This window comes from Canis lupus, chromosome 28 (genome assembly GCF_011100685.1).
Source record: "Canis lupus familiaris isolate Mischka breed German Shepherd chromosome 28, alternate assembly UU_Cfam_GSD_1.0, whole genome shotgun sequence".
Taxonomy (NCBI): Eukaryota; Metazoa; Chordata; class Mammalia; order Carnivora; family Canidae; genus Canis; species Canis lupus.
Genome location: NC_049249.1, coordinates 13,099,829 through 13,116,672, shown reverse-complemented (window position 1 = coordinate 13,116,672; position 16,844 = coordinate 13,099,829). Strand labels below are relative to the sequence as shown.

Genomic DNA, 16,844 nt, shown 5'->3' with positions numbered 1-16,844 from the left:
TATTTATTCATTCAGAGAGAGTGAGAGAGAGGCAGAGACACAGGCAGAGGGAGAAGCAGGCTCCATGCAGGAAGCCCCGAATGCGGGACTCGATCCCGGGTCTCCAGGATCACTCCCCGGGCTGCAGGCAGTGCTAAACCGCTGCACCACCAGGGCTGCCCCTACTCTTTCATTTTTGAAGACTGTCTCATGCATTATGGGCTATTTTGCATCCCTGACCCTTGCCTGCTAAGTGTCAGTAGTGTTGATTATTCGAACAATCAACACCTCCTCCCCACAGCACACGTTTCCAAATGCCCCTGAGTATTGTTTGTTTAACTGGATTTAAAAAATATTCTAGTTGTGAGGAATTTCATGTCTGATAATTTGAGAAAGGAGGTTGGGTGATACAAGTGAACAGTTTTTGTTTAGAGACTCAGGATAATTAGGTCTAGAGAATGTAAGCCTACTTAGTAGGTATTAGGAAGAGGCTGTTAGGATGCTTATGGTAGTCTGAGAAGGGGAGGATATGACCAAGGTTTATAAAGCTATTAATTGTAGAGTAGATAGAAACATTGAAAGAGCTGAGAAAGGTTGCCAAAGTGTTTGGTGTGGTTTGAAGGATTAGAGTCAAGATTTAAGGTATAGACAGGTCTTAAATTCTTTCAGTTTAAAAAGGAACAGCATACTAAGGGTTCAGAAGAAATGATCATATATGATAGGTTTATAGAATGAGAGTTGTCAGTACTTTGAAATCCAGTATAAATTTTGAAGTAAATTTAACATATTTGAGGAGACACCGCTCTATAGAAACAATGGGATTTGGTCAAGATGGAGGCAAGGTGAGAAACTTTTGTGTATAAAACTAGCAATTCAGATCTGTCGTGGGAGAAGCTGGCCAGGCACAAGTATCAAGACCTTGTCATTAGCTTAGCCTTATGTTGAAAGGGATAGCAGTTTTATGCCATTTTGAAAAATGCTGTTCAGATATTGACCTATGTTAGTTAGTAAAGCAATAGAAAGTAATTTGGTTATGTACTGTGACCAGGTTTGATGACAGTGTTTCAATAGAGGATATGGATCAACTGGAGAGAGTATAGACTCAGAAAGTAGAAGGTGTTGGGGGCTGTGAGAGGCAAGATGGGCTTTTGCCTAATGGGACAATCCAGAGACTTGAGGTGAGGAAAGGATTCCTAGAGGAAGTATATTCCAGGAAATATTAGAAATAAGTTTTAATCAAACCTAAAGAGATTTTGAGTGTATATATCATGGCAGCATGATTTAAATTAAAAAAACCTATTTGATTGGCAGACATCTGTCCCTCACAGTGTTTAAATACCCAGCTTCTAGATAGAGGCATGAGGCCAGACCAGATGATTTCTTGAGATTTTTTTCCACTTTTAAAATGTGGTCAAGAAAAGCAGAATCACAGATGGTTGATTATAAGGTTATGAACCCAGCTCCTTTGAAGCTCTGCTACTCTCATCCTTTGACCTATTTACCTCTTAAAAGAGAACCTGCCGAGATTCCAGACTGATTTCCAGGTTGAACTCAGCTAGATGAAATAAGAAAGTATATACAAAATTATTTTGCAAGGTCCAAGTCACTATGGAAATCTTAGTTATTATCCTTGTTCCCAGGAACCCACCTCCTCAATCATTTCTTTATTAAAAAATGAAGGACAGGAGCTTGTTTAAGGAACTTCAAGTCTAAAATATAGCTGTTAATGTGATAGCCATGCTTCAAACTGAGAGGAGGTCATTGGCAGTGATTCAGCATTGAGTAGTGATATTCAGAAAAGCAGTAGGAAAAACATTTGTGAGAAAAGAGAGAGATGACTGTTGGACAGAAGCGTCCTGATGCCTTTGCTCTTGTTTGCTCCCACACAGCACAAATTGACCCCGGAATATCTGGAGCTCAAAAGGTACCAGGCCATTGCTTCTAACAGTAAGATCTACTTTGGCAGCAACATCCCTAGCATGTTCATGGACTCCTCTTGTGCTTCGAAATATTCAGATGTTAGGACTGGAAGAAAAAGCTCTCTCCTCTCTAAGGAGGCTCTTGAACCCTCAGGAGAGAGCCCCATCCAAAACAAGGAGAGCACAGGTTGATGCAAGTGGTGGAAATGTACTCCCATATCAAAATGTGGCCCAAGGGGTAAAGTGGGAACAATAGTTATACGACTCTTCAGATTCACAGAGAACCTGTGCTCCGTCTGTTCTGCCTCTCCTGTGGTAGCCCTGGTTTATCAGCTGATTGGAAGATAGAGCCAGGTGTCTGGCACCCAAATGTCTTTTCAGCTACAGTTTTATCAAGTATCCTGTGTGTGTTCCTTTCTGAACTGGTACTCATGAATGAGGAAAAGTCTGATGCTAAGATACTGCCTGCACTGGAATGTTAGACATTAAGAAAATAACAAGCTGTGTTTTTCTAAGCTGAGATCTATTGAATAATGTTTACATTGGTCCCCGGGGAGATGTGTGCTCAGCCATTCAAGACATAGGAGGCCAGAGAAGATGGCCAGGATGTGGTAAGTGTAAAGAAGATCGATTACACCTGGGGCCCAGGCTCTCTCTTTGGGGCCCAGTCCCAGTGTTCATCTGTGTGATTAGCATCTAGTCTGCTGAGGTTCTCCAGGAAATGATCTTCCACTTGAGCAACTATTTACTTGATACTATTTGCACCTTTTTGTTTTCCTATAGTCGAGTTGGTGGCCTGCTGGGATATGTACCTTGCCACCCAACCAGGGATTCCTAATCACTAGTTATTGCATTAGTAGGCTCAGAGATAGAGCTTGGCTTGAAGTTCTGGGTGAGATGAAACCTTTGCTTTGAACCAAAGCTCTGGGGCCCTGCATTCCCCTCCATTGGATGATGACTGCATCACTGCCCCAAGGCCATTCATAACTAAGGTGCCTGGTTTTTAGCTATAGACTCCTTATAAGTCACCTCTCAGCTCTGGCTGGCCAAGAGTGGGGCAGGGCTTTAATCAGAACTGCGAGCAGCATACAGTCCCCAGCTGTTCACTGTATAGTATTGTATCATAACTGCAGGAAGTTTTCATTTTTAAAACTGGATTTGGGGTACATTTATTTGCCTCAGTACCTCTGCCTAAAGGCTAGTCCTAGGGCTGCCATGGTTACTGGCACACCGATTCTCCTCAATTTGTCCTTCTGGAGCCTACATAGTGTGGAACAGAGTAACTTAGCATCTTTGGTCATCTTTGTCTCTCTCTCTCTCTCTTTTTTTTTTCCTGGCTCTGAGATACTGAAATCAAAGTTGTTCTCCACCTTTCATCCTCCCTAGGAAATCAGGATTCCACTGACTTCCTGGGCAGCCAGGGGATTTAGTCTCCTGTGAGAGGATGACAGAGTGAGTTATGAGTTGGCCTGTGGCAATGGGAGACCTGTTTCATCTGGGCCTTTATTCCCTTTGGATTACCTTTCCCGAAACAGTGTGCTGCATAGTTAGGCCTGAGTTTGTGCAGCTTGTTAAGACACTTTTCATGTATACGATGTTCAAGCCAGAGAGAAAAGTCATGGGACCACTTCCAGAAACCTTTCCGCTGTCAGTCCTGTCAGCCTCATGACAGTTTGCAGGTTGTGCCAAACACTTTCTGGGGAAGGTATCCCAGACATGAGTGGGTCTTTTCCCTGGGCCTTACACTAGAGAGGCATTTGTAATATGGAGAGAATCCTTTTTTTATTTTTGCCTATTGTATACACTCTCTTTATGAATGGATCTTACGTTTTCTAGTCCTCCTTTAAAGAACCTTTGAACTATAAGAATAAACTCATCACCTGTCATGGTATCGTTGCTGCAGGTAGATAATGATTGTTGTGGGAAATTTGGGTCAATTGACCTTTGTGCTTTCATTCCTAGAGATGTTTCCTATTCCCATGAGCTAAAAGCTGTTGCCCCAAAATGATGGATGTGGGTTTTCTTACAAGCCCCCTGGTGACAGAGTTGAGGAACAGGGAACTAATGTTGTGAAATTGTAAAGAAACTACTTCCACTTAAACTCTCCATGGAGTGTGCTTCCCAGTGCTCGCTCAGGCTCTAAGTCTATCCCTCCTGCAGGGATGTTCCTTTTGGCAAATATACACTGTAATCTTGAAGTCTAAATTTATATGTGAAATGCTACCTTTTTTTAAAAAAAAGAAACCAAATAAAATTATTTTACTATCAGTGATTTGTATTTTTTTTTCCTATGTCTCCATTCTTTTCTGTTGATTTAACACGTTGCTAAGACTGTCTTGCCCATTTCATCTAGGTAGCCAGTTTATTTACTAGTTTAACTCAACTGCAAAGGCTTTTCTTATACTCTTCTCAGAATACTGCTTCCCGAGTATAAGAATTTTGAAAGCAGGGTTTCCACTCTTCCTAACTCACAGAATTTAACAAGGAATGTTGTGTTTCTTGGTGGGATGTGGCCAGCATCAGAGGAGGAAAGAGGGAGCCTGGAGCATTGTGCCCTTCAGAGTCTAAGAAGTAAAGAAGGGAAATGGTGGTTTTACTGAGGTAGAGGAAGGACAAATTGTACAAATTATAACTGGCAGTGGTATGATGTAACTAACTTCACTAATTCAGATGTTAGTCCAAGAGCCAGGGCTGGACCTGCTCTTCCTAAGCTCTCAACCTTTCCTTCCTGGGGAACAGTTTCACAGTGATGTTGGGTATCAGGGTTTGGTAATTGGGAGTTTTGGGGCAAGCACCCCTTTACTTGGGTTTCTGTGGGCTCCAACCCCATAGTATTGTATATCTGCTTCTGCAGACCAGGGAAATTTAACTAAAACCAGTTATCCTATAGGCTTTGGTGGGTATTAAAATGAAGTAATTTAGAACTTGCTATGGAAAAAGGAATTTTGTGAATTAGAAGTTGTGGCTTCTGGTTGCTTTGGGATTAAGTCCTAGGTGTGTGCATAGAAAGCTGTGATCTGGCCCCCACTGGCCTCTCCAGCCCGGGTTCTTGAATGTGCCTTTTTTGTGTCTCTTTACATACATTGTTCCATCCACATGGCTAGTTTTTTTCCCCTTGTAACTCCAACTTTACTTTGCTAACTCCTGATGAATCTTTACTTCTTCAGACAGGTAATTCTAAACTGCTGGCTCAGGTCAGCACTCCACATTTCTGTCTTTGTAACATTTCACACACCTCACTTTACCTGTTTAATGTCTTTCCTCACAAGTGTTCAGCTCTCCAGGGGCAGGGACTGTGATTCTCCTCTTACTTGGGCTGATATCTATTGCTCATGCCTGTCCCATATGAGTTGGCCAGTTTTGTCACTTGAAAAAACAAAAGGATGAATGTGAAATGCAGGAAAGTAAGTAGTGGGGGGAAAAGATGTAGAAGTTAAGGTAGAGTGTCTGTGTGAGGACTTACTGTGTAAGTAACTGTGGGAAGTTATGTAACATCTCTGAGCTTGTTTATACATCCTCGAGGGGCTCTTCAGTGGGTTCAGCAACATATTTTTATGCAACTAGCATAATGCTTTCTGCATGGTAATTGTTGGGGTACATTTCTGCCTTCCTGGAGTGGGGGAGGCTGATCTGGGGTTCCCAGGCCCCATCCCACTCTGATACAGAATATAAAGGGGGCAGTGATATCTAGCAATAAGAATCTCATGGGAACTGAACTCTGATTTTTTATGATGGATTTGAAAAAGGAAGAAGAGATAGAAAATGTGTTTGCAGCTCTAAGGTACCCAAGCCAACTGTCAACCTTCTTTAGCCCAAATTCTCTTCCAGGACATTACAAACCAAGACATTTGGGCTACTGCTGCCTCTAATGGTTAATATTTATGGTTAATATTTACAGAGCACTTTGCATTTGCCAAAACATATGTGCACTGAGGTTGTAGTCAGTCTTCTGTAGTGATTAAGGGGTTGGGTTTTACATTTAAACAGTTCCAAAGAATAGAAGAGGAAGAAAAGGTGCTAAACCTGACCAAAATACTATAAAACAAAAACAGTTACCAATCTTAAAAATAACAGTGCAAAAGTCTACTAACACATAGTCTAGCATCACATTGAAAATAACTACACCACCATCAAGTGAAGATAATCAGGAATACAGGAATGGTCTAAAATCTCGTTTAGTAAAATTAACCATGTAGGGCCATCTGCGTGGCTCAGTCAAGTGTCTGACTCTTTATTTCAGCTCAGGTCATGATCTCAGGGTCATGAAATAAGAGCCGGACATCAGACTCTCTGCTGGGCATGGAGCCTGCTTAAGATTCTCTCCCTATCCCTCTCCCACTACCCCTCCCCGCCCCCACTCCCACACCCTCAAGCTCACTGTCTTTCTCTAAAAAAAACAAAAAATTCACCATGTAAGTAGAATTTAGGGGACAATCACATGATATCTCATTTGTACAGAAAATGCTTTTGATATTAACATCCATTTTTAATTTTTTAAATCCTTAATAAAATGAGACTGAATACTTCTTTAGCCAGAGAAAACATTTCTCAAATAAGGCTAAATGATAAAAAACTAAAAGGATCCCCATTAATACCAGGAATAAAACAAATCTATGGGACGCCTGGGTGGATCAGCAGTTAAGCACATCTGTCTTCGACTCAGGGCGTGATCCTGGAGTACCAGGATCAGGTCCCACGTTGAGCTCCCTGTATGGAGTCTGCTTCTCTCTTTCTGTGTCTCTCATGAATAAATAAATAAAATCTTTAAAAAAAAATAAATCTATCTACCATTACTAGAATTAGAAAACAGGAATGAAAAAAAAATTTCAAGGGAGGCAGATTTGTAGATGGTATAATTGTACCTGGAAGATAAAAGAAAATTTTCTGAACACAACTGCAAAAATAGAATTGTTCAGTGGTTAGATATGAATTTATTACTTTAAAGATTTTATTTACTCTAGAAATATCATGAATGGGGGAAGGGGCAGGGGAGAAGGAGAGAATCTCAGGCCAACTCTAAGCTGAGCATGGAGCCCAACATAGGTCTGATCTCATGACGCTGAGATCCAAAATCAAGAGTTGGATGCTTAAACAACTGAGCCACTCAGGTGCCTCACAAATTTATTATTATTTTAAAGATTTTATTCATGAGAGACAGAGGCAGAGATACAGGCAGAGGGAGAAGCAGGCTCCATGCAGGGAGCCCAACATGGGACTCGATCTTGGGTCCCCAGGATCAGGCCCTGGGCTGAAGGTGGCACTAAACCACTGAGCCACCCTGGCTGCCCACAAATTTATTATTTTAAAACAATCAATTGCTACCCTATATAAAATAAAACCTTTAAAAAGACATAATGAAGGCAAGTTTAAAAGGATAAAATGCTTAGGATTTAGGATAAAACATCCCAAATTTGTAGGGAAAATTTTAAAAGAATAGTCACAATAACACTACATAATGTTAAAATATAAAGTCACAGTTACTGGGGCCCCTGGGTGTCTCAGTTGGTGAAGTGTCTGACTCTTGATTTCAGCTCAGGTCATGATCTCAGAGTCGTGGGATCAAGCCTCACATCCACTTCCATGCTCCGTGTGGAGTCTGCTTGTCCCTCTCCCTCCACCACTCCTCCCACTACCTCCCCCCCCTTGATTGCTCTCTCAAATAAAATCTTAAAGTCACAGTTATTGAAGCTGTGTACTACAGCTTCTTTAATAGATCAATTAAAGTATAGGAATAAACTGAAAAATACGGATTATTCAATAGAAGTTAGAAAACTCTGGGGGAATTGGAAACAATATATATCCCTATCTTACATCTTACATGAAAATTTGTTCTTGGTGGCTCAAATATATACACAGAGAATGTTAAACTGTAAACTAAATAAAATACTTATAGAAGCCAATATGGCAGTATTCATCAAAATTTAAAACACACAATTTAAAAAGTACCTTCATTACTTGGAACTTATCCTTAATGAATACTTCCCCCAAACTAAAAATATTCATTGTAGCAATATTTGTGATATTTAAAGACTGGAAGCTTCCTTGAATATTCATTTTTTTAAAGATATTATTTATTTATTCATGAGAGACACACAGAGAGAAGCAGGCTCCTCACAGGGAGCCTGATGTGGGACTTGATCCCCGGACTTGGGATCATGCCCTGAGCCAAAGGCAGATGCTCAACTGCTAGCTACTAGGCGTCCCTAAAAATTCATTTCAAAAGAATTTTTTCAACTCCCTTATTTTAATAAAGTGGAATAATAAGCAAACAACAACCATCATAGGAAGTTACTTTTTGTGTAAAAATAAGGGATGTATATATGTGTCTTTTTTTTTTCTCTCTGTAAATCGCTAAGCGATTTATATCATAAGTGGGTAACAATAATTACATTGAGAAGGAACCAGAAGAGTATAGGGAAAGACAGATTCATTTTCACTTTTCACCCTTTTGTATATTTTCTTATATTTTATACCATGTACAAGTATTACCTACTCCAATCATTGTAAAATAATGTTTAAGGAAATACAAAATAAAGTAAAAATGGAAAAAGGAAGCTTTCACTTAAATAGAGATGCTTTATAATCAGATAGAACCCGGTTCAAGTTCTAGCCATGCCACTTGCTAAATTTAATCTCCAATTATTTCTTCTTTCTGAATGTCAGTTTCCTTGTTTACACCACATGAACAAAGAGAGTCTGCTGGACATGGCTAAAGTGAAAATTAAATGAGATTTCTAAAAAAACTAATAAGTGCAGTGTCAGGTAAATGTGAAGGGACCAATATAAATTGTGAGTATTGGTATTATTTTCTCATTTAATCTTCACAAAAATCTTTGTGAAAAAGGAAGAAAGCCTGTTGTTTTGGTTACCTCACCCCATTTTATAAGCAAAGGAAGTGGGGCTTGATTCAGCAGTTTCATTATCTCATTTTCTTTCATTCACATCTGGATTCAGAAAGGAAAAAATTTTCTGTAAGCTCCTGATTTGGTACAGCAATTCTAGTAGTTCATTGTCTAGATGATATGGATTGCAAATCCTAGTTTTTCAACAACTGACTATTGCGCATTGACCATAATACTGCTCTTCCTACTAAGAACCATCTTACTACTCGGGTAAAGGTAATATATGAGAGTGTGTAAAATAGCCATAACTCTAGCCAGCCACTCATTAGGCTAGTTTAAGAGTCCTGTTCAATCCACTATAATTAAGAGTGTTAGATTTGTTTTTATGAACCAAGGATAAGTGTGATAAAGTACCATTCCACTCTCCATTTCTTGGTTTCAGGGCACTACTGTATTGCATTACTGTCTTTGGTCTTTTTCACTTGCAAGGAGTTTCCCAACCCAGAAAAGTTTGATCCAGGACACTTTTTAGATAAAAATAGTTTCAGGTAAACAGAATACTTTGTGCCTTTTTTCCTTGGTAAATACAAATAAATCCACCCAAGTCATACATGCACATTCTGGAAAATTTTTAGCTTCACTGAATTTATGGCGTAACTAAGTAATCCACTGGTGATAACAAAATCAGTCAAATCAAATTGTTACAACTCTCCAAACCTGGATGAAGCCATTTAAGTCTGTACACCAGTAAGATCAGATAAGTCATCCAGGAACTATTTTGTTGTTTGGCAACTGAATACAATGCAGGTTTTTAAACTAAAGAAAGTCAGTTCAAATCAGGTATGTTACCAGATGACAAATTTGCTTTTGCAAGCTTTTGTTGATCTCCGCTTTGTAATACAGACTTCCAAAACAAAATGTACAGGTTCCTTTCTTTTTTGTGAACTATTAACCATTATTTTCTGATTCTTAGAGCCAGCGGGCCATCAAAAAGACCTTGGCCATCTTCCTTCTTCTCCTCTGAAATTCAGAGCCCCATATAACCATTGCCTCTGTGCTGGAGCTGGTTGACTCCCAGTTAATATTTCCTGTAGGTTCATAAAAATAATTTAGGATTGGTCAGCATACATGTTTTTCCTTGTTATCCAATCATTTGATTAGTATTTTCAGAAATAATAGTTGATATGCTTCGTTTCTAATTTCAGTGATAAAAGTGTTCAACATAAGAAATGGAAAATGCAGAAAAGCAAAAAAAAAAAAAAAATTTATCTACAAAGATAATCACTGTCAGTATTTTACTATATGCCCTACGTGCTCTTGAGCCCTCCCATCACCCTTTTCTCTCCACCCTCCAACCTGCCCTTCTCTATCGCACTGCCACCCCCAAGTTCGGTGGCAGCCAAGCAGCAGGAGCAGGAGCTAGAGCGGGAAGCCAGCTGTGGTCTAGGAGTCCATGGCCTAGTGTTAGGGAGGTGGTAAGAAGAAAGTCAGCTACTACTATGATGGTGATACTGGAAATTATTATTATGGACAGAATCAGCCCATGAAACCTCATAGAACCCTCATGACCCATAACTTGTTGCTAGATTATGGCTTATATAGAAAAATGGAAATAATACAGTCCCCATAAAACCACTGCTGAAGGAATGACAAAATACCACAGTGATGAGTACATCAAATGTTTACATTCAATAAAACTGGATAGCATGTCTGAGTATAGTAAGCAGATGTAGAAATTTAGTGTTGGAGATGATTTCCAGAGTTTGATGGACTCTGAATTTTGTGAGTTCTCACTTGATGGTTGGAGCTATGAAGTTAAATCAACAGCAAGCCAATGTGGCTATTAACTGGGCAGGAGGGTTACATCATACTAAGAAATCAGAATTAGGATTCTGTTGTGTTAATAATATTGTACTTGCCATCCTTGAATTACTGAAGTGTCATCAGAGAGTCTTATATATTATTATTGATATTCATCATGATGATGGTGCTCAAGAAGCTTTTTATTCACAGATCATATAATGACTGTATCATTCCATAAATATGGGGACTTGAGGAATATTGGTACAGAAAAAGGCAAATACTCTACTGTGAACTTTCCAATGAGAGATGGTATAGATATTGAGTCATGGGAAGATAAGTAAGCCTATTACCCTAAAAGTGATGGAGATGTATCAACCTACTGCTGTGGTGTCAGTGTGGTGCAGACTCACTGTTTGGTGTTAGACTTAGTTGCTTCAATATGACAGTCAAAGATCATGCTAAATGTGTAGAAGTAACAATTTTCAATATGCCATTACTAATGCTTAGGGAAGGTAGATAGATAATCTGTAATGTTGTTCAATATTTGACATATAAGACTAGTTGCCCTCAATTGTTGCAGTTCCCCATAAATTGCCATAAAATGATTACTGAGTATTTTGGACCAGACTTCAAACTGCATATTAGTCCTTCAAACGTGACAAACTGAAACACTATGGAATATAAGGAAAAGATAAAACATTTATTTGAAAATGTACACGTACTACCTCATGCACTTGGCATCCAGATGCAAGCTATTCCAGAAGATGCTGTTCATGAAGACAGTGGAGATTAAGATGGAGAAGATTCAGACAAGAGAATTTCTATATGAGTATCAGATAAATAGCTTGTGATGAGGGATTCTCAGATTCTGAGGATGAAGGAAAAGGAGGTCAGAAATGTGGCTATCTTGAGGAAAGAGTAAAGAAAGCTAGCATCAAAGAAGACAGAAAGGAAACTACAAAAAAAGTAGTTGTTAAGGAAGAAGATAAGCCAAAGGACAAGAGTGGTGTAAAGATGTCAAATCAGAACAACTCAGCAACCTTTGAATTTGAGAGTCTCGCCAATTTCAGAAACCATAAAAAGAAAATATTGGGAAGAAAGTTTTTTCTTTTTGAAAATGTCTGGCTTCATTTTATACTAGTTTGGCATGGACTGTGTTTATTTTCAAATTGGCTTGTTTTTGTTTTTCTTCGCAAGTTTTATTGACTTTTCTCATTATAAAGCAAAATTTCTTCATCTTGCTTTATGTAATAGTACTTAATGTTACAATGTCAAAAAAATGATCTATTAAAGAAATAAGTAGAATTTCTGATCTGACTTTTTCCATGTTTTGCAATTCTCTTTATTTAAAAAAATATATACCTGGGGTTTTTAAAAAAAAAAAAAAAAACACTACAAAACCATAGTAATTAAGACTGTGTGACACTGGCATATAGATTGAGATCCAGAAATAAAACCTCACACTTATGGTCAGTTAATCTTCAATAAGGGTGTCAAGACAACTTAATGGGGAAAGAATAATCTTTTCCACAAATGGGGTTGGGACAGCTGGATATCCACATGCAAAAGAATGAAATTGGACTTCTTCCTTAAACCATACACAAAAATTAAATGTGAGAATTAAAACTATAAAACTCTTAGAAGAAAACATAGGAGTAAATCATCATGAGCTTGAGTTAGACAGTAGTTTCTTGAAATGACACCAGAAGTACAAGTAACAACAAAAACATAAGTTAGACTTCATCAAAATTTTAAGTTTTTGTGTTTCAAAGGACAACCTCAAAAAAAAGTGAAAAGACAGCCCTCTGAATGGGAAAAGATATTTGCAAATCATATATGATACGGGACTTGTATCCAGAATATATAAAGAACTCTGGTAATTCAGTAATAAAATGACAACCCAATTTAAAAATGGATAAAGGGCTTGAATAGACATTTCTTCAGTGAAGATATACAAATGGCCAATAAACAAATGAAAGGATTCTCAAGATTGTTAAGTACCAGAGAAATGCAAATGAAAGCCACAATGAGATGTTACTTCACACCCACTAGGATGGCTAAAATAAAGACAGATAACAGGTACTTAAAAAATAGGGAAAAGTTAGAATTTTCATAAATTTCTACTGGGAATGTAAAATGGTGCAGCCACTTTGGAAAAGAGTTTGGCAATTCCTTAGAATTACCATATGACCAACAATTTCATTCCAAGGTATAGACCCAGGACAAATAAAACACATCCACACAAGAACTTGTACAAGAGTATTTATAGAGGGCACCTGTTGGCTCGGTTGAGTGGCTGCCTTGAGCTCAGGTTATGACCCCAGGTCCTGGGATCGAGTCCCACATTGGGCCCCCAGCTCAGCGGGGAGTCTGCTTCTCCCTCTCTCTCTGTCCTACTCATGTTCTCTCTTTTTCTCTCAAATAAATAAAATCTTTTTTTTAAAAAGTATTCATAGTAACATTATTCATAATAACAAAAAAAATGGAAACATCCACACGTCTATCAACTGGTGAGTGGATAAACAAAATGCAAAAGAGCCATGTGTTGGAATACTATCTGGCCATAAAAAGGGAATGAAGGACAGATACACACTACAATGTGGATAAACCTTGAAAACATTATGCTAAATGAAAGAAGCCAGACACAAAAGATCACATACTGTATGATTCCATTTATATGAAATGTCTATAACAGGCAAATCTATGGAGACAGTGGATTCATGGTTGCATAGGGCTGGAAAGCGATGGCAAATGAGCGGTGCTTTCTGGGGGGTGGGGGTGGTAGTGATGAAAATATTCTAAAATTAGATTGCAGTGGTGACTGCACAGCTCTGTTTTCTAAAAACTAGTTAACTGGACATTTAAATGGGGAATTTTATAGTATGTTAATTATATCTTAATAAAACTTTTAAAAGAAGAATATATATATATACACACACACACAAAATAATAATTAGCACAAATTGTCCTGATAAAATAGAAACATGATGACTAGTAAGTACTTCATGGCTCGTAGGTAATCTTCTAAACCCTGTCAGAATGGTCAGTTGTAATTCTGAGTTTTTCATGAAGCTGGACTTAACTTTGTATTTATAGTTGTTTGGGATGAAATGACTCTCATAAATTTCCATTCTCAGGGCCCTTATAAGCCAAATTCAAGAAGCTTGCTCAGGCCTCTCTTTCCTATTTATCTTCTCTGTTAGTTTCTAACATGGAAGGGATATGTTTGATCTTCAGTAATGATCCAGTTGCTCAAACGAAAAAAAAATTTTTTTTCTTCTGGTCTTAGATAACAATTATTTTTATCTTTAGGGTTAGTGCTTGCTTCAGGTGGGAGCATAGAATAGAACCAAGCTAACAGGTTTTAAAATTTGATCATTTGTGGCATTTTCTAGCTGTGTGACTTTGGGCAGGACCAGACTTTCTGGATCTTCATCTATAAAGTAGAATTAATAACACCTACCTTCCAAGGTTAGGCAGTTGAGGATGAGTGAAATGTGTGTATTTTCTCTGACAATTAGAAGGAGCTCAAAAGTGATGGTTTTTTACTCTCAAGCCACTGAAAATTCTCCCATAGCCAGTGCAAAATGAACTTTTTAGATATTATTTGTAAGCCATTCATTGCTTTTTCACCACTCTGTTTCCTGGATTAATGTATGAAATTCCAGGCTTAGGTACTATTCAATCAATATTTGTTATTATATTTCTCAAGTATAATAGTGACATTGGATTTCTCTTATACTTCTCATTATAATATTGTATTTCTCTGAATTTAAGATACATCCCAGTTTTAGAGACACTAAAATGTGAAATATAAGCACCTTATAATCAATAAAATATAGTTGCCCCCTACTACATTTGGACCCATGATGCATTACTGGTCCAGTTTGCAGGCTGCTCAAAGTCTGATGTATATTAGTCCCTTCATCCCAGATGACCAGATCACTTAGAGTCAGGCTCCTCTTTTTCAGTTAACCTTCTGCCTGATACCTGATATAGTTTCATATCAGTAGACACACGTGGCATTTTTCAAACTCAGGAAAAGCCACTTTACTCCAACAAGGAGGATTACACAGGTGCAGGCTATTGACAAATTAGGCAATACTGGTACACAGAACGGATTCAGAGTCCATGCTATGCATGCTTTCCACTGGCTGGAGGGCAATCTGAGTCAACATGTCACTGAACCAATGATTGCCCTATTGGAAGTAGGGTTAGTGAGGGCATGTGAAAGATCCTGGGTTTCTGGAATTCCACTTAGTCATTTCCTGACCTGTTCTAAAGTCAACAAAATGTATATGCAGAGGAGATAGTTCATTATTTGTTATTGCTTTTGAACATTTGTTAAATTCTGTTATTTAAGTATAGATGAGGCACTAGGAATCCAGAAACAATATATTGTCCTTGGACTTAAACAAGCCAACAAACAAGTTTTGTTATAATGCTATGTTTGTAGAGAAGTATTCACAGTTTTATGGAAACACAAGGGAAGGACACTGAAATCAGACCAGAGATAAATGAAAGGAAAGGTTTAGAGAAAATGATGCCTGAACTTAGTTTTGAAACACAAATAGGAGTCAGATAACTTCCAAATGGAGAGAAAGGGATAGCAAACCTATTTTCTGTTGGCGTATTTTACCATAATTTTTAAAGATTGGAGGGAAAACCGCAGAGGATGTTGAAAGATTGTGGGTTGCTTTGTATGGCTAGCAGGAAGGAGAGGTATTGGAGAAGAGAGGCGATCTGATGTGGGACAGGCTGGAAACACCAGGCCAGAGAGGGCCTTGTTACCAGGCAAAGAGGTTTGAACTTAGCAGAGAGTGGAGAACCAGTAAAGGATCTGAACAGTGATAGGAGGGGCAAGCGGGAGATGAGATGTGGTTTACATTGAATAGAAATGACGCTGGCTGCTGTGTGACACGTGCAGCAGGAGGGGTTTAAATCCCAGGCAGGAAGGCAGATGTGGTCCAGGATCGATGAGAACAGAACTGAGGCAGGGGCAGTGGAGGTGAAGAGCAAGGACAGTCATGAGGATCATCAAAGAAGATAATGGAGAGGCCTTAGTGAATGAGTACATTTGTGAAATGGGTGAAAAGGGAGAATTCAGAATGGTCCCCATGGCTCCCATGTTTTCTACTTGGGCAACAGGTGGTGCCATTTCCTAAGAGGAGCTGCTATGAGAGAAGAGATGTTCTGTTTAGATTCAAAGGGGTTGCATTTGAGGTCCCTGAGGAACAGACAAAAGGGGAAAGCATCCTAATCAAGGCAGTAAGAAATTAATAAATACAGCTAATGTATACATAGCACTCTACAGTTTATATAGAACCTTTTACTGAAAAGTGAGATCTGACTGGAGCAGACAGCATGGGAGGTGAGGTCTGAGAGGAGTGTATCTGGGGAAGAGCAGCCTGTCTAGAGAGAGCACTGAAGGTCCAACACTGGAGGCTGTGCGAGATTCAAAAAGTAGAGCAAACTCCAGGAGGACTTCACCTTTTACGAAATCCCAGAAGGGCTGCATTTAGAAAAAATATGTATTCAAGCATATTTATCTTGAGAAACTAGAGTTAAAAGTAGTAGGAAAGGGTGTTTTGAATTCATTTCCAACTTTGAAACCAACTGGAAAAAAAAAACCAACTGAAAGCAAAAGAGCAAAAAGTTAAAAACAAATTTCTGCTTTCAATAAACAAGGAAAATATTATAAAACAAAACCATAAAGAATGACTGCCAGATGAAATTAATTTTGATCTAAAATATGTGAGGACACAAAGTCAACACATCCCTGCACAGACTCTGGGAAAGAGATCAAATTTACCTAAAATTAAGTGTCATGTTCCTGTAAAGCACATCCAGTGACCCTCCGTGTGGGTAGGCTTAACAAGGTCTAAGGTCTGGCTACTGTGGGTCAGAGATGATCAGTGTTCTGCAGTCTCTGTCCTCTATTTTTATTGTCCAGAACCTCTGGTTTTTAGCTGGGCAATGGCTCTCTGGGATCAAGACTTCATTTACCAGCTTCCCTTGCATGACCATGTGACGACCTTCTAGCCTCTGATACGCTAAGTGGCAGCCATGTGTAAAACTGGGCAATTTGATTTTGTTTTTATTTTTTCAGCAGCTTTATTGAGATACAATACATACACCACATACAAATGGAATCATGCAATAGGTAGGTTTTCTATAAACAGCTTTTTTCACTTAGCATAATGTTTCCAAGGTTCATCCATGTTACAGCATGTATTAGTGCTTCATTCCTTTTTATTGCCAAATATGTACATACCACATTCCATTTATCTGTTCCCACCAG

General features: G+C 38.6%; 1 protein-coding gene and 1 pseudogene across 2 annotated transcripts in view; both read left to right on the top strand.

The window, feature by feature from the left end:
• ERLIN1 (ER lipid raft associated 1) overlaps nucleotides 1-4,166 on the top strand; it is a 37,054-nt gene extending 32,888 nt beyond the window's left edge. For both annotated transcript variants that reach the window (XM_038578515.1, XM_038578516.1), the window contains one exon: nucleotides 1,869-4,166. In XM_038578515.1, the coding sequence (XP_038434443.1) occupies nucleotides 1,869-2,090 (222 nt within the window). In that variant the 3' untranslated portion in view covers nucleotides 2,091-4,166. The remainder of the gene's footprint in view (nucleotides 1-1,868) is intronic.
• A 6,027-nt stretch (nucleotides 4,167-10,193) lies between these two features.
• LOC100685206 lies at nucleotides 10,194-11,806 on the top strand (annotated as a pseudogene).
• Nucleotides 11,807-16,844: the final 5,038 nt, after the last annotated feature.